Genomic DNA, 18,842 nt, shown 5'->3' on the forward strand with positions numbered 1-18,842 from the left:
TAACAAACATTACAAAATTGAACAAACAAATATACCTTTAATATAAGATTTATTCTAAAATGAATTACCTCACTGACCCTCTTTTCCAATTGCTCTTTCTCAATCCTTTGCATTTCAATTTCCTTTTTACAAGATTCAATCTCAATTTGCTTCTCCCTCACAAGATTCTCCAAAGTCTCAAATTCCATTTGAGCCTTCTGAGCTACATTGCGCAATTTCTGCAATAAATAATGGTTAATTCTTTTTCATTAATGTAATATTTACTTTTTTCTCTAATAACAAGTTTTTATCAGAAATTTCTCCCTTAGGGAACTAGGCCATAACCAATATTAGCGTGAGTGACAAAATTACTTGCATGTGGATTTCAACATAGCGTACCTGGCATTCTTCAAAATTGTGCCTGTTCTCCTCTCTAAGTTGCATGTTGCTTTCACGAAGCAAATTCATTTCTCTAACCTGCAGCAGCACTTCATTCTGTTAGCAGGTGAAGAAAAACATCCAGAAAGTTGAAATGGGCTTTATGTCACCATAACAAACAAACAATGGATAATTCTAAACATAGACTAGTGAAGAAAAACTGCCAGAAGGTTGAAACATGCTCTATATCACCAAAATAAACCAAAAAAGGTTAGTTCTAAAGAAGATAAATATAAAATAAAACCAACACTACAAGTCTACATGAAAACAACAAATTCAGGTCCTTTGTAAAAATATATAAAAAAAAACAACAAATCATATGAGCAAACAACGGAAGCGTAAATTACAGAAGCCATTAACGCTGCCAAGATTGTAACTGAGAAAAGACAAAAAATGTAACCTGAAGTTGTAGAGACTTGATCTCTTCCTCTGTCAACAATGACACCCTTGAGTTGGCACGCTCAGCATTTAGTGATGCTTTTACAGTATCTGCTGCCTTAAGAGCATTCTCAAGCTACATGGTAAATAAATAATTCTTTCATCAGCGCATCAAACATGCAGAACCCATCATTTTTAGACATGTACATCCAATGCAATAACTTAATTGTTCTATTAACCAGGATAAGATATTCGATGATCAACAACAGATTTATTTATTTAACCAATAATACTCAGAGAGAAATCAAGGAAAAAACTACAAGAAAAAGTGTAAAATCCAAAGTTTCAGATTCAATTCACAAAAAATGTTTTATTTTGATACAATTGTAAATCAAAATAATCTCTCAGAACATCCATGGATCTCGGTTAACTAGACCCTAAAAGCATGTACACCATAACTTGTAAACTGCCATCACCAAGTTTTGCTTTTTTTTTTCGGCTCTCAGAAGAGAATGAAAATATGAATGAATCGGCACCATCATCTGCAGTGCACCATATGTTTCTATATCGTCAAGATATGGAACACATTTTTGAAGCAAGCAATAAAGCATGTGTATGTGTCTTCCAAATCTTAATGTTTTTTAAGGAAAAACTTCAATATGTTCCATGCATTTGTACAAATGTTTTTTTGCAATTAACTTCTGTACTCCTCATGCCACCTTTGAATGGAGTATTCACAAATCTATATAAGAAAAGAACATCACATGCTTATGAAGATTCTCAAGATATCTAAGCAAAAGCAGATAATTAAAACTAATGACAAGTGAAACTAGACTTCATCCAGTATAACACAGAGTTGAACTGTTTCCAGGAAATTGAAATAGATGCACCCAATTAGAAGTATCAGACCGTAATGGTTTAGAGAATATCAAGTTTCAAGTACTCTCGATCAACCTAGTAGGACGTGAACATTTATGGCTTAGCATATCATATAGGTTACCACAAACCTGAATAAGATATCTTGTACAGTCTACAGTTTGTTTAAAACAAGTAAGTCTTCCCTCCGGTGAAGTTACCAAAACCGTAAGCTTCTGGTTTGTGGTATAAATATAGGACAAGTGAAATTATCTGACTGGACTTGGAAGTAGAAAGGGTTGAATATCGTGATTAAAAACATATAAAAAAGGTCAATGTACAACTAGTAAAGACAATAACAACAGTTTTTCTGGGAAAACAACTCCAAATAATACAATTATAGGAGCTATTTTCTTTTTCTTCCTTTTTTAAAGAAGCAAATTTCCTTTATTAGTTCCTCAATCACTCAAGTACTAAAACAAAGCATTCCAAAGAGCTACACTAGCATGTTAGGAAAAATGAAAAATGCAGAAAAGCTAACCTCATCGTGGCATCCTATAACATATTTATGCAGCAATGATTTAAGTTAAACAAAAAACAAAGTCATCCGATTGAGACATCTTAATCAACAACTTAATGCTCTCGATTGCCAAGAAGTTTAAGAAATTATGTTAACTATAACAAATTTATGCAGCATCTAACAATATCAGAAAAAATTCAGGAAGAAAGCTACAAGTGAAAATGTAAAAATCCAAAATTTGAGAAAAAGTATATTTGTAAACAAAAATAATCTCTCAGAAAATTCTGAGGATGCTTCCAACAACATAAATCTAAAAAAGATACGCATTTCTCACTATTTCATGTGACATGCAAAAAAAGAAAAAAAAACTAATGACTTACCTGTGATTGCAGTCGTAACTTTTCTTGTTTCAACAAAGATATCTCTGTTTCTGCCTGTCAAATTTAAGTTACTGTCAGACAGTTAATTGGGGGGGTCGGGGGAAGTGGTAGGGAAGGGGGAAAGAGCAGTAATTCAAGATATATATTTACTATTTCTTTTCTCCTTCGGAGGTGACTAATAACTTTCTGTAGACCAGAATCACCAAGTGGGTCTGAAGCAATGCTTCCACCAACAGATATTCCAGAAGAGAAAATATCCTTCTCTGCCAACTGAAGATGCAAAGCCTCAAGTCGACCATGCAGTATTTTGTTCTGAGAGATAAATAAAACAATGTTTTAATGAGAAAAGGATTGATAACATGTAAGTGAATGAATCAAGTAGTCTAAATAAACATGTTTAGAATATATTAACAAGCAATACAAAAGGCAAAAGGCTAAAGTAAAAATGTTTAAGATGTATTAACAAGTAATAGGAAAGCAAAAAGGCAGAATCCCAAAATGTTTTCATACTTCTTGTTAATCCCACAGTCAGCCGCTTACAAAAAACTTATGAAGATACATGACTACACTTTATTCTTTTGGGCTTAATCTGCTATAGAGCAAAAGCATTTTTCAGATTTTAATAGAAAATTTTCTTATTACTGATACTATATTTTCTTATATTATTGGGTTAAAAATTAAGGAGAATTGAATGAATCCGGCGGACGAAAAAGGGATTCAGATATTTCAATACCTTTTCATCAATACATATGATACTCAATGGATTTCATTGAAGGGAATACAAACTTATTTCTTCTTCATATAGATAGATATAGGATCTATGGGGCAATTACTTAGAAGTACATTTTGTGCAATAACCCTTCCTATCTGATAGAAAAGGATCCCATGATCCTGAACCGATCTTATCTGGGATCGCAAATCCCAAGTTTGTCTATGAAGAGCAGATCTAATTGTATTAGTGTCTATAATTGATTTCTTCTGTGTAATACTAATCGATAGGGCCTCATTGGTAAGTGCTACAAGATCTCGGGCATTGGAACCCATGGTTATAGATTCGAATCTATTAGTATGGAACATTTTCTTTTCCAAGTGAAATCCCCTAGTATATGAAAGAGTGTAAAAGTGCTTTCGTTGTTGTGGAATAAGAAGCCTTCATATCTTAATGCATGTATTTAATTTATTCGGGGCTATTAGAGCGGGATCCACTTTTTTGGGAATATGAGTCGAAGCAATAACAAGAATATTTCTAGTGGAACATCTTTCACAATCTCTGGAGAGAGAGTTCACTAATAGACCGAGAGATAAGTAATTCGACTCATTCACATCCAGATCATGAATGTTTGGAATCCATATCATGCAAGGAGACATTGCTTTATAATTTTTTACATGATGACCTACCTCGATATAAGTTTGTGTTTTAAAATTATCATCCACAGAATGAGAAACAACAAGAAAAATATAACTAGAAGCGAAAAAGATCATAGTTAATTTCGAGGCATTATTTCGTTGCTGTTTCTTCATAGGCTTGTTTCATTAGAATTCGTTAAAGCTGTATAACAAGATATCATTACTTTCCGGGACTAAAATCTTTTTACCCCTATTACTTGTGTAAAATAAATTAACTTACTGCACCATTCAAATATTTCTTTTTTATATCTTAACAAATGTTTGAAGTTATTTTCTACCACATAATAAGTTTTCACTTAAGTCTATGAAATGAATTTTTGAAGTCAACTCCCCTTCATTTTCTCTGTCAATCAATGTTGTCATGAAGACTGAATCCGATTTCTTGTGGAAGCATCACCAGTATTTACCTGTTCATTAATTTCATCATACTTCTTCTCAGCTTCATTCTTTGCTTCCTCTAGGATTGATTTTTCTGTTTCCCATTTGGCCTTAAGTTCACTCTGTAAAGCACAAAATATACATATTAGATCTGAAAAAATCAAGCAAAAATAAACCGACTTGCAAAAGGTTATCGAGAATATAAGAAATTATGTAGATATTCATGAATGCTGCAACTTTGTATAATTATTCATTTCTGAGTAATCAATAAGAGGAAGTATTGAATAGAAGAAAATACAGAATAAGAAACAGAAGTAGCAAAATGATATTTCACAAAAAAAGAAAAAGAAGTTACATTTTCATTTCTGAGCATATCAGCTAATTTACGCAGCTCGGATGCTTCGTCCTGCAGAGAAGCCAAAGCTTGTGATGTTTTCGTCAACTCCTGAATGGTCTCAGACTGTAGAATAACCTGTGCCAATTTAAAGAAAAATTAGATCAGTGTCTCCAACAAGCAATAGCTGTCATCACTAAACTGATGATGTGAATGACATTATCTTCCTTTTGTTTTGGAGAGAGAAAATGTCAACAACTAATCTTTTCTGTTGGAGAGACAAAGAAACATTTCAAGAAAACATGGTGCATCACATGTACAAAATTTCTACAACTGTCTCAAAGAGAAAAGTATTAAAGAGTGTACTATATGTAATTAGGTTAAAGGGCATTAGAGTAAAATATACCAAGTAATTACAATGTTAAAGAGTGTACTACATCTAATTGGGTTAACGGGCATTAAGGTAAAAATTTAATTATTGTCTTTTTTTTCCATTCTTAAAAAACCTGTATATATAAAGTCATAATATTCAATAAGATACACATTCAACTATCTAATATGGCACTACAGCTTTATGAAGAAAACAGCAAACCTCTTAAACAATTCTTAGTCTGCTTTCATTGCCAAAATAACAAAAAAGTTCCTAAAAAAGGCCAGCATTCATAGCTGCGCCACAACCTCAGTTCCACTTCTGTTCAACTCTGCACCAGCAAAGCGCAGCCCCTGTTCAGCTGCAGCCAAGCACAGCCACAACCGGGGACGCTTCTGCTCCACCCAGCTGCGTGATCCCTCCAGCGGTGCTCTGCTTTTTGCTCTCGTCAGCCGCACACTCTATTTTTGCTCTGCTCAGATGCGTGCTGTCTGTCCTGTTTCACATGCTCTGCTTCGCATGCACAGCTCCTGTTTTCTTTTGTTTCAGCCCCGTCTTCCATGCTCTGTTTTTTGCACACAGCCCTGTTTCGTGTGCTTTGTTTCGTGCGTGGAGCCCCTGCTTTTGCCCCGTTACTGCACCATCAACTCCAGCAGCCACCTGAAGTTCAACTACGAGTAGAGAGCTGCGCAACCCTTCTATGTGCATCTATCTTCTGCGCACAACCCACAGCTGCACCTGCTCCTCCATGAACAGCTTGTCCAAACAAGTTATGTTCTAGCATGGTAATTCCTAATTTTGCTCTTATTTCGCTCTATTTAATCAGTCTTAATTGCAAGTTACAATGCAAGGTACTGATATTTGGCCCACTCAGGTATGTTTTTTATGCAACATGATTTAAGTACCTTAAATACGTCATTATATTATCATGGATTGTAGACTCAGATGTTACAGATCACATGACCAATTCCACTCCATCTTTTGACACCTACTCCCCCAGTATGAAAGTTGTTGCTGATGATGGTTTCATTAACCACAATAACGGGAATTGGAACTATAAAACTTAGCATTCACTTTCTACTTACCGATATATTTCATTTCCCTAAATTATGCACCAAGCTACTATCAGTAACTAAGTTGTCCTAAAACCTCAATTGTAAAGTGATTTTTTCTTCTTCCTTTTGTGAATCTAAGATAGTAATTTGAGGAAGATGATTGAACGGACTAAGACTCGAAACGGGTCACACTTCCTGGATGTACCTAAAATACCACGGACTACCTTTTCTACCAGCACTCGATAAGATATGACTTTATAGCATAAGGTTAAGTTACCCCTCATTCTCCACCCTTAATGTTGTGCTTCCCTCTTTATTTTCGGATTCCAATTACTGTGATGTATGTGAATTAACATAATACAAACGTGTAAATTTTTCCTCGAGTGATAACAGAAGCAAATGTTCCTTTTAATTTGGCCCACAATGATATTTCTAGGGCTTGAAGGTTCATTTCTTTTATCGATGACTGCACTAGACTAGCCTGGTTTTCTTGCTAAAATCCAAATCTAAGATTAGTCACATTATTCTTCAATTTACAACGTGATCAAAACCCAGTTTAGAATAAAAATCAAATGTTTTCTAACTGATAATGCCTGCGACTACTTTAATCAAATAGTATCTTTCTTCTTTTCAAAATGAATGGGTCATTCATGAGTCTTTCTGTGTCTATACTCCACAACAAAATGAAGAGACAAAAAGGAAAAACAACCTGATTGGCCTCCTCTGCTTTCTTGTCTTAAAACCATGTGCCTGAACACAATCTGGGGGAAGCTGTTTTGATTGCAGCCAATCTTATCAGCATGTTACCATCTCATTAATAGACTTTCGCAGTCTTATGGAAGTTTTAGCTACCTTTTTCTCCTGAAGTCCAAATCACCAATAACTTTATTCCTCAAGCTTCGATTGTGTTGCCTCTGTTCATATGCATCAATCTTAATGAAGGAAACTTGACAGTAGGACCATTAACTATGTGTTTGTGGAGTACTCACATATACAAAGAGGAAATTAATGTTACCATTCTTCCAAAAATTAATGTTACCATTCTTCCAATAAAAATTCTATGTATGCACTGATGTTACATTTGTAAAAACTAAGTCTTCTAATAAACCTTATCTTCAGCAAAAGAGGATATTGCAAGATAAGAAGGACCACTTCCTATTTGATATTCCCCTATCCTTAAATACTACAGCCTATCAAATACTAACCACCACATCACAAAACCAGAGACCAGAAGATATACCTGAACACATAGCAACACAAGATACACATGAATACATACCACTAGAAAACCAAAACCAGAAAAATGAACTAGAATCCTCAACCATATAGGACCCACAGTTTTCTCAAGTGTACTTAAGAAGGAAAAACTTGGATTCTGATCCAAAGAAAGTTCCTGAATCCAAATCGGATGCTTTGGAATGAAGTAAGCTTTGAGAAATCTTTACTCTCTAATATTGCATTCAGAAAAGGAACGAGAGAATGCACTAAGCATCCACTATCCGATCTCGTGTTTTGTATAATTTCAAAAATGTTCCCCGTCTCACAAAGAAATAGTTCTAAGTGCATTATCTATACCTAATATACTATATGGAGCTTTAACTAGTGAGGAAACAAAAATGCATTAATGTTGAAATGCAAACACTAGAGAAGAACAAGACATGCGAAATGGTGGAGGAGCTCACCATTGGAAACAACAGAATTAAAGGTAATGAGGCCCTCAGGGAAGGAGCAAAAATCTATTTCCAGAATTTATACACTGAACAGCATGATCACAGACTAAATTGGACAATCTATCTTTTAACATCGTTTCTGATCAAGACAAGGAGCACTTAGAGAAAAAATTTACTGAGAGAAATTTTGGATTGCCTTCGGGAATGTGACGAGGATAAAGCCCCCGGTCCGGATGGTTTCAACTTCAAATTCCTCCAAACTTTTTGGGATACAATAAAATGTGACATTATTGAATTTTTCAATGACTCACACAATCATAGCACCTTTGTGAGATCTCTCAATTCCACATTTCTCATTATGATTTCGAAAAGAGTCAACCCGGAGAACATTAATGACTTCCAGCCTATTAGTCTCATTGGGTATATCTACAAACTGTTATCTAAAGTTCTTGCAAAAAGGCTCTCTATAGTGCTTAACAAAATCATTAGTAACTACCAACATGCTTTTGTTTATGGGCAACAAATATCCAATGCCATTTTGATTGCTAATAAGACTGTTGATGAGGCCACAAGACACAACAAGAAAGGTGTTCTTTGCAAGCTTAATATGGAAAAAACATTTGATCATGTTAACTGGGATTTTATTGACTACATGTTTCAAAGAATGGGTTTTGGACAGAAATGGAGAAACTGGATCAGATTTTGCATCACAACCTCCAGTTTCGCGGTTTTGGTTAATGGCGGACCTTCCTCATTTTTTACTACTTCCAGAGGTTTGAGGCAGGGGGAGCCACTCTCCCCGCTTCTCTTCATCATTGTTATAGAGGCCTTACACAAACTTATTGAGAAAGCAAAGGACCTGCATATGCTTAAAGGTATTACCATCGGCAACAGAAACAAAACAACTGAGATATCTCACTTATTTTTCACTGACAGAAACATTATCTTTTGTCAGCCAGAGTTTGGTCACTTATTTTTCTGAGATGCATTTTATCTTGTTTTCAAGCTGTATCTGGATTAAAAATAAACCTACATAAGTCTAAATTGGTTATTTTGGGTGCTCAGGATGATGATGTTAGTTCCCTTAGTACTACTCTTGGCTGCAAATTCTCACATCTGCCTATCACCTATCTCGAAGTACCGCAGGGTGCAAAATATAATGACAGTAAGATTTGGGACCCTGTTGTAGACATGATTCAAAACAGATTGGCCACTTGGAAAAACAAATTTTTATCTAAAGGGGGTCGGCTTACTCTCATCAAAAGCACTCTCTCCAACTTGTCTATCTACAATCTTTTGGTGCTCAATATCCCATCCAATGTGGCAAAAAAGCTAGAAACAATTCAATGCAATTTCTTATGGGGAGATGTGGATAACGAATGGAAAAAATATCCCCTTGTTAGCTGGATGAAGTCAAAAAACCAGTTAGTGATGGCGGTTTGGGCTTGAGATCCCTCGTTAACTTAAACAAAGCACTCCTTGGAAAATGGATATGGAGATATTAGAATGACAAAGAAAGCCTCTGGAAAAAGATTATTGATTGTCAATGGTTCGCTGATGATTAAAGGAACCTTTCACACATTAAAAAACACAACTATGGTAGAAGTCTATGAAGGAACATCATGAGCATCAGTTCGGTGTTCCTTGACTGCACTGAATGGATTATTGGCAAAGGCAACAAAATTCAATTTTGGAATGACACCTGGTGCGGAACAACGACTCTAAAAGACAGATTCCCACAGATTTATGCCATCTCTAGCTTCAAAAATGCTCTCATTGGTGATGTTGTCACTCCAGGTAATCTTAACACATGGAACATTACAGCAATGAGAAATCTACAGGACTGAAAAATTGAAGAATATGAAGCCTTACTTCTAGGTTTATTGCACGTTCAAATTAATAATCATGAAGACAAGCTGCGCTGGAAACACAAAAATAGTGGCAATTTCACTGTCAGCTCTTTCTATGATTTCCTGGAGGGTCAGATTAACAGTAATCAATTGAAATTCCCAACTAAAATCATTTGGAAATCTGGAGCCCTGCCCAGAATCTTTTTTTTCGCATGGGAAGCTGCCAAAGAGAAAATTCTCACCCCGAATAATCTTATGAAAAGAGGAATTCCCATCACAAACAAATACTACCTCTGTAAAATGGGATTGGAATCGTGTAATCATCTTCTTCTTTGGTGCCCTTTCTCTCACAAACTTTGGGTGATGGTTCTTGGCCTATAGGGACTTTCTTGGGTCATGGCAAACACAGTTTCTGGGGAACTACTTGCTTGGGAAGGTCTTAGTAAAAGAAACAAGCTCTTTAAACTCATCGCACTCACAATATTTTGGGTCATTTGGAAGGAAAGAAACAAGCATGCTTTTGACGGGAAAGAAATAGAATTCAACATTTGAAAAGACAATTGGTTTCACTATTTTGGCTCTATCATACTTGAGCATGATATTGATAGTAATGTTGATTTTGCTTCTATTGTAGATATACTTATCGATATGCAAACTTTGTACATGGGTGGTGCCCCCTTGGCACCTATCATTAATACAATCTCTATACATTTCTTTCAAAAAAAAAAAAAAGACATGGGAAATGGTGGACTTGCCCAAAGAAAAGAAACATGTGGGGTGCAAGTGGTTGTTCAAAATAAAATACAAAACAAATAGGACAATCTAAAGGTAGAAAGTGAGACTAGTAGCCAAAACCCATATCCACATCTATGAAATAGACTATCAAAAAACATTCATACTAGTTGCTAAGATGAATACAGTTTGAAACTTGTTGTTCTTAACTGCTAACTTAGATTGAAAACTACAACCACTTGGTGTAAAGAATGTTTTCTTGCACATAAATCTAAAAGAAGTTTATATGGAAATTCCACCAAAATTTATAAAAGAGGCAAAAATAAATAAAGTATGTAAATTGAAGAAGGCACCACACAAACTCAAGTAATCCCCTAGAGCATGGTTTTACAAATTTGTAAAGTTCATGATATGTTTGGGATATAAGCAAGGCAAAGAAAAACACACCCTATTTATCAAGCACTCAGATTCCAAGAAGTTACAGATCTCTCAATATATGTTGATATGATTGTTATAAGGGACAATCAAAAAGAAAAACTGATACTCATACGATGCTTGCCAAAAAGTTTGAGATCAACAAGTTAGGAAAGTTAAAGTATTTCCATATAATTAAAATTGTTCGCTCAAAATAAGGAATCTTCATCTTATAACAGAAACACATCCATGACTTATTAAGGGATACTGGCAAGTTAATATATAAACCAACTAGTATTTCTATCTATCCCAATCATAAATTCGAACTAGCAGAAGCGGATATACTAGTAAATAAGAAAATGTATTAGAGAATAATTGAAAAATTAATATAGTTGTCACACGCAACATTGTATACTGCCCATACAGTGAATGTAATAAGTCAGTTCATGCATAGCGTTGAAAATATGTACTTACAAGTAGGCTATAGAATACTACATAAACAAATAGGGACATCTAGAAAGGTACCATGTTCTTTTACCATTATGAAGTTATTTATACCCACAATATTTCCCATGTAAGAAATCTCTATGGAAATGTTTCCAAAAGAAGTGCAAATAAAACAACTGTGTATTTGAAAATTTCTTAGTTGTCACTAAAGCTTCGGTAGGCATAGGTTAGATGGAAAAATGAACCTAAAATTTGGTTAAGTATATAAATGCATATGCTCCCAATAATGAAAATTCACCCATGAGGACCTACGTGACAAAGTTAATGAAACTACACAGATAAGTTGAAGTCAAAGATCACGAGAATATTAAGCAATAATGAAAATGTTTAAACAAAAAATGAATTCATTTAATCAACTCCCTTTAAATGCAACTATTGTATCATGTGTATGCGTGAAACTCATTTGAAGAAAAGAAAGTAACCTGTCTCTCATAATTTGCCTGAGCAGTTCGCCATCTCCCATGCTCCTTCTCCAAGTCATCCTTTAGAGCTGAAATCTGAATTTCCATAGTTGCAATCTGGGAACTACTTGCACAGAAAAGAAAATTAGCAACCAAAATAACTATAAGATCAAAATCCACATATCAATCTCATATCTCACATTTTAGTTAAGGTTTCTTGCTTCAAATGTGTAATTTCAGCTAAAGCAGAAGCAATAGCCTCTTCCTTTTCTGCAGCAGCAGAGGCTAGCTGCTCAGACTTCAGACTACAATCATTTTCAAGTTCAGAAACTCTCTCCTTTAATGAAAGAAGCTCTGCCTCCAATGATTTCTGTAACTTTTCAGTCTGCAAACAAGAAAGTAGAATAAAGGGGAGAAGTTGACATATTTCTGGATCTCATTTCACACAGATGCCATCAATAATACCTCAATTTTGAAGTTTCCATGTGCAGATTCCATCTGCTTCAACGCTGTTTCATTCACCTGTGCAATGCTTTTATACTGCAAATCCCAATTCAGTTAACAAATTTTGCTAAAAATAATTGAAATGATAAGCAACATAGGTTTCATGACAATCACCTGCAGCATGTGATTCCTGTTAGCTTCAGCTTCTTCCTTTAATTTTATAATTTCTTTCTTTGCAATATGAAATTCCATAACGACCTAACACAATTATGAAAATAACAAATCACAGTATAAGGTTAAAGTACCTAGAGTTATCCGCATAATGACGTCAATAGTCTTGAGAGGACTCTTCTTTTTCTTAAGGAACAAAAAAAGAATGAGAAAGATCAATACAATCATGGGCCTAGTGAGAAGCTATGCACAATCATGCTTAGATATCAAAAAGTCAATAACATTTTATCGAGGCAGACTAGTACTAGAGCACGGAGGCACCCGCCTAGCAAGGATGAAGCATTTAGGTAAACTTAGCTCATTATGTTTAATAACTCAAAAAACAAATTAAAGAAATAAATAGTAATTAAGATGTAATTTCCAAAACTAAATTAAATTTTATTGAGGGAAAATCAGTACTAGATCATCGTGTGGCATCCACCCAGCAAGGATGCATCATTGAGGTAAACTTAGTTTATCATGTCTAATAACTCAAAAATAAAATCAAGAAATAAATAGTAAATAAGATGTAATTCAGTAACAAGTTATATAACAAACAACAGCTAAGAAGATAACATAGAGGAGCAGTACGAGCAACTAATATCCTAAATACAAAAGAAATACTGTTTGAGATCCTTTTTCAAGGTTCGGGACACATTCGCTTAAATATAAAGGAAGGGGAACTCGTTCCAGATATCAATTAACTCCTTGAGAACCTATCCCTAGACCGAAGGATTGACCTGCTGACCACACAACTTTATTAACTTCATGGACCTTGCTTTGATTTCAATCGCTGACTTAACCAAATAGATTGTGGTGAATGAGATGACTGTCCCTATTCAGACCGGAAAAAGTTGATTGACTGCCTACTATAGAATTGATGACTAAAATCCTGTTTGAGATTCCTCATCTTGAGAATTTGACACTTGAAGGCTATAAAGATACTGGAAATACTATTCAAACAAGCTCTATCCTAAATGAAGAGATTCACTTCAAAACTACCAACGGATTAACAGAAATGCACTAAAAAACTATTTGAGATAGCCCAATCTAGAAATATGGTGGTCAAGGAGGCGTACAGGGAGCACAATGGCATCAGGTGTTGGGAAGTGAATGTTTGCGGAAATTTGAATGATTGGGAAATCTAGAATTACCAGAATTTGTTATGTATTCTGGAAGTGCAGAAACTGAACAATTCTGCTGACTGTTTGAAATGGAGGCTAAATCAAAATGGTGTGTTTTCTGCTAAGTCTTATTACTGCTACATCAGGGGTGAAGGGGGTGACAGAGCCTGTAACTTTCCAGCAAAACAGAAACTGAACAATTCATCGACCACCTCTTGTAGCAAGCCTAATCAAAGACTTGAAGAACAGCTCAATCAAAGAATGATGAACAACTTTTTGATGAACACAACCAAACCTGATCCAACAATGATGACGTTGGCAACTATCACTTGCATAGGGAAAAATTTTGACAAACGACTTGTCACTAACTTATGAACATTGAGGAATTAGTCACTAACAATGAATGTTGCTGAATAACAATGCAAACCTGTAACAAATTATTACCATTTTCAAGCTTCAACAAACTTATTAATGAGTTTACTTCACAAAACAACTAGTCTTTTCTCCTCCTGAATGTCAATCTCTAATGATTCACAACTTCATGTGATAAATAACCTACGCCTTGGCGACAAACTCCATTGACCACAACTTTTAGACAACTAGCCCTAATTCCACTTGAACAAAAACAAGGTTCACAAATTTTGAGAGACAACTAGTCCCTTCCTCCAGCCAAAATTAACACAAATTTGGTCATTTTTCCTTGTTCTTCTAAGATAAACTAGAATTTACTTAAAATTAGGTATAGGCCAGATTCATGTGATGACTACTCATGGATGGCTAGTGTGTGTGGTCCACAAACTGACTTGAGATAATTGGAGACGGTTGGGCTTTTGACTGAAGACAATTTGAGTGATGCTGCTCCTACACAAGTTATCGGTTTGTAGTGACATGGTTATATGTAGGAGATATAGGATGGAAATGTTCTGCCCACGTTTACATGTTATTAAAGGCAATCTGAAAGTGTTCCAAGAATTATACTGCTTTGGTTTTTATACTTCAATTTATAAAAATTTCGACTGATAGCAATTTGTGAAATGAAAGAACTGAAAAATATGAAATTATACGATAGAAATAGGCCATGGTATTTATAGACATACTTGTACCAAAAATAGGAAGACTAAACTTCAAAAAATAGACAAATGAGGAGGAAACTATATAGGAGAAGACTATATTGAAATAGAAGTTATTCCCTAACAGTAACATGATTTACAGTTCTAACAACACTGGCAATTAAGAGGCATAAACGTCAATGAATGCAGAAAAATTGTGGAATGAGATGATATAATGATTGTCTAGAAAAGGATATGTCGACTGAAAGACACTTCAGAAAATTTTAGCACAACCACTAAAGAACCAAATACCCCATTGAGTATTTAAAAATGGAGCTATCATACCGAAAGGTTCACTTTAAAATTCTTTTCATGATTTAACTTTTGGCAGAGGACCATTCCTATAAAGAATTTGGAAGGAGCATATTTTAAGGAAGTGTAAAATTGTTTTGTTCAGCACCCTGTCCCACTCTGATCTAGAGATACTCCCTATCACCACTAGTCAACGTAACTTCCAAAATAATGAGAGGGGCATAATTATTATTATTTTTTTTTTGAGATAAAAAAGGCATATATATTACGTATATGACACCAAGGGGGTCGCCCCTATACAAAAGAACACTAACATCATTAAAGAACATGAAGAAACATATATATCTAAAGAGGAAGTAGATGTTATATAAGAAACACTAACATCATTAGTTGGAAGAGAATTGCGCCCATCGCTACCACCCATATCAATGACCTGTACCACAAAAGAAGTGCGAAGTAAAGGGGAAAAAAAGATCAGTTAAAGAAATACCATTCACAAGAAAAATATAATTCTTCAATGGCATACGTAGACTACAAAGTAAATAATAGCAAAGATGCCATAAGTACAGAAAATAATCACAACATGTACCTTAGCATCTGAAGATTTAATCTTCTTCTCCAAATCAGAAAGTCTTGCCTAATTTCAGGAGGAAATAGATAACCAAACAAAAAGTTCCATCAGAAGAATATTTATATGTTCTATTCTTTGGGGAAAAAAAGGAGCTCAAAGGAATTATAGAGGCCGCTCCAGAAAGCATCGGAATAAGAGACAAGTGGTGACCTCAGCTACAGCAGCCTTAGATTCAGCAGCTGCAACAGCTTGAAAGGCGTTAGTCAATTCTTTCCCCATTTCTTCAACCTGCTTCATGGCATTTTTCAATGTCTGTTCACGGTCAGAAGTGAGGTTCCGAACGTTGTCCCTCTCTTCCTGTAACTCCTTCTTAGCTTCAGCCCATTCCTTCTGCAAAATGGACAGAAAATTGGAATTTTAAAATTTGTATAACATTTAATGAAACTAAGAAAGATAATTGCTAGATAGTCACAACATCCATCACTAAATAACCAGGGGAAAGAAAAGGCTTTAATGAGTTGATCAATACTAAATGTAATTCATCACAGTAAACTTAAGAGAAAAAAATTAAATGTAACAAACATCATCCTCAACACATACCTAATTAAGATAAACAACCCAAAGCAGACCAGACGATGGATAAAATGAAAAACATGCATACACATGAATCTACTCAAGGGAAATTAGTAAAAATAATAAAAACATAAATTATTTATATAACAAAGATAATAGCAATTAAACAAATCAAGATAAAAGTAAAAATTTTCAGACTCGATCTGGGAGAATTTATCATTCAATCATAGAAACAAACCTCAATTTGCTTAATGTACTCCTCTTGCTTTCTCCTCTCAGCAGCTCTTGCTTCCTACAAAAATATTGAATTGGGAGAAACAGAACTGAAAATAATAAATAATAATAAAGAAATACCATTCAGCACTAGCTACCTCTCGAATTTCTTCCATACTCTGAATGTTCTCCAAGCTAGCCTGCAGATCTTATCAAACTAGGGTTAGGAACCACACTCAGAGAAGGGAAACAAAAAGGAAATCTCTTTTATGTCTCCAACCTGGACACGGTAAAGTCTCTCTGACAAACTACGAACTTCATCACATGCTCTCCTTTCAGCATTTGATAGCATCTCATTTTCATGCTTCAAAACTGACACCTGCAGTCAAATAAAATGTTATCAGTATCATTACGAAATTAATAAAATTGTTAGCTCTACCTAGCACAACTTTTCACCTCCATAGATAGCTTTCGAGACAGCTCCTCAGAAGCATTCAAAGACTCTGAACTTTCACGCAGCTTTCGTTGATACTCAACTATCAACTGGGAAAACTCCACATTTCTTGCTAAAATTCCGTTAGTTTCTTCTCTCTGTTATGTCGCAATAAGAGAAGAAAAAACATAAAAGCAGTTAATGTGGTAAAGTATCTAACGGAGAAAGAAAATATTATCAGACAAACTGACAAACCAAGTTCAGAAAGGAATGACAAACATGCTTCTATGAGAGAATAAAAGAACATAGAGATAATGAGGGTCCTTTAAATGCAGGAGAACCATCCCTTTGCAACATAGACAAAGGAATCCCCTGAAAGAAACCATGAGCAGTAGCCCCTAAGGATGCAAAAGATAACATTCTGTTCTCAACAAAATTAATTTGACTGGTTGAAAACTATCTTTGAAAATTCTTGCGTCTCATTCCAACCATAAAAATACATAACTGTGCAAAAAATACTCCCCCTTCCTAATACTTTATGCTCCTTATTCCTCCCAAACCACAAAGTTTATAGATTACAGACATGTCAAAGATTTGAGAGCAAATCTATTTAATACAGGGGCAGGATGAACTAACGTAATAGTAGCAAGAAAAATAGGTTACCTGATGTTCATTCTCCTTCATAATGCTCTCAAGTTTCTCTCTTGAAAAATTTGCTTCCATTGCCAACTTATTGCATTCTGAACGTAACGTGATTATCTCATTCCTGGAAACAGAAGAGAAACACATGTAGGGTAGCCGCTAATATAGAACATCACTAGACGTGATGCTATGAGAATATAAATCCCATGTATTGCCACAAACTAGTTCCATGAGCATGAAAAACAAGTTTTTTTTTTTGACACACCATGGAAAACAAGTTATTACTGTTGAAAGTCCCTAAATTATTGGATTAATACTGGGCGGTGTAAATATCCTAGTATCCTCTTTGAGTTAAGTTCATTTAAGATTTCTTGTCCTACTGGGTAGAATTATGAGTCAAGGTAATAAACCCTCTTGTAATCATCTATGAGACATAGTTATCAAAACAATTACTCAAGGAATTGTTCTAAATAACTTAGATTGTAAGATCAAATCAAACCTCACATAGGATACTGAAGGAATCTTTTCTTAAAAGTGATATATAAAGAACTGTACATACATTATCAATGTTTGACCCCTAATCCCTAAATATAAAGATTAGCAACAATCTACTGTCTGCTTCAAAAACACATCACAACCTCAAACCAAAGTCAAAAACTATATGCACTAACATTGAGTACAGCATCCCTGGAAACTTTACCTTGATTTTGCCAAATCATCTTCGAGACACCTGATCCTTTCAGCTGATTTTTCTTGCGATTTTCTGGTAGATTCCTGAATCATATAATTCAGCAGAAAAATTACTGTGCATCAAGGGAACACAACAAAAGATGATGACTCACCACCTCCAGCCTTCAAACCACAGAGAGGAGAAAGAGAATCATAGCTGTGACTTATACCTGAGAACTCTCAAGAAGCTGTAAGAGGTCCTTCCTCCCATTCTCTGCAACACAGGAGCATTGGGTATCAGTTTTGAACATTAACACAACACCACTAAAATATTGAACATTAAACACAGAAAATAAATAGGGTATCATATTCTCTGGGCAGTTCCAAAGTATAAATTTGAGCAAAATGCTGTCCTATATATTTTCCCTAGAATCACCTTTATGGTAGACTAATTAAATGAAACAAAAATTCCCAAGTCACAAAATTAGGTGACAGGTTTTGGTGAATAATAAATGCAGAAAATAATTATGATGTTATATCTTTCGTGCAGTTAGAAACCACAAAGCACAATCTGAGGAAAATGCTCTCTCTTCAAAAACTTGGAGGGAAAGTTGTAACATATTTTCCCAAGAATCACCTTTATGGTAGAATAAGTAAACCAAACAAGGACTCCCAAGGCACAAAGTTAGGTGACATTTAACTGCCCAAAGATTCTTTGATGTATAAGCACCCATTTATCTTCCACTTATAAGACTTTGCATAAAGCTACCTAGAGCAAAACATGTAAGGAGTTCTTAACATTTTATGGCAGTGCTTTAACAATTACAAAGCAATGGAAAATGGAAGAAAAATTCACTTGTTACTCACAAAGAACTATGGACCTTAAAATTGGAATCAAACTTGGAAGATTAACTATCAGAATTCTAACACAAAT

The 18,842-nt window shown here is 34.9% G+C and overlaps 1 protein-coding gene across 2 annotated transcripts in view; it reads right to left on the bottom strand.

Moving 5' to 3' along the window:
* NUA (nuclear pore anchor) overlaps positions 1-18,842 on the bottom strand; it is a 65,611-nt gene that overhangs the window by 6,274 nt on the left and 40,495 nt on the right. Inside the window, exons 19-39 of one of the 2 annotated variants that reach the window (XM_088213388.1) lie at positions 18,139-18,182; positions 17,940-18,013; positions 17,261-17,363; positions 16,621-16,755; positions 16,445-16,543; positions 16,323-16,364; positions 16,190-16,243; positions 15,589-15,768; positions 15,397-15,444; positions 15,190-15,240; positions 12,287-12,370; positions 12,134-12,208; positions 11,869-12,053; positions 11,690-11,792; positions 4,691-4,807; positions 4,365-4,457; positions 2,701-2,862; positions 2,551-2,604; positions 818-931; positions 379-456; positions 78-218 (exon numbers count right to left, since the gene is read on the bottom strand). In XM_088213388.1, the coding sequence (XP_088069514.1) occupies positions 78-218; positions 379-456; positions 818-931; positions 2,551-2,604; positions 2,701-2,862; positions 4,365-4,457; positions 4,691-4,807; positions 11,690-11,792; positions 11,869-12,053; positions 12,134-12,208; positions 12,287-12,370; positions 15,190-15,240; positions 15,397-15,444; positions 15,589-15,768; positions 16,190-16,243; positions 16,323-16,364; positions 16,445-16,543; positions 16,621-16,755; positions 17,261-17,363; positions 17,940-18,013; positions 18,139-18,182 (2,036 nt within the window). Of the gene's footprint in view, positions 1-68; positions 219-378; positions 457-817; positions 932-2,550; positions 2,605-2,700; positions 2,863-4,364; positions 4,458-4,690; positions 4,808-11,689; positions 11,793-11,868; positions 12,054-12,133; positions 12,209-12,286; positions 12,371-15,189; positions 15,241-15,396; positions 15,445-15,588; positions 15,769-16,189; positions 16,244-16,322; positions 16,365-16,444; positions 16,544-16,620; positions 16,756-17,260; positions 17,364-17,939; positions 18,014-18,138; positions 18,183-18,842 lie in introns of both variants that reach the window. The other variant, XM_088213387.1, reaches the window with a different exon arrangement.

This window comes from Carica papaya, chromosome 2 (assembly GCF_054855325.1).
Source record: "Carica papaya isolate Zhongbai chromosome 2, ASM5485532v1, whole genome shotgun sequence".
Taxonomy (NCBI): domain Eukaryota; kingdom Viridiplantae; phylum Streptophyta; class Magnoliopsida; order Brassicales; family Caricaceae; genus Carica; species Carica papaya.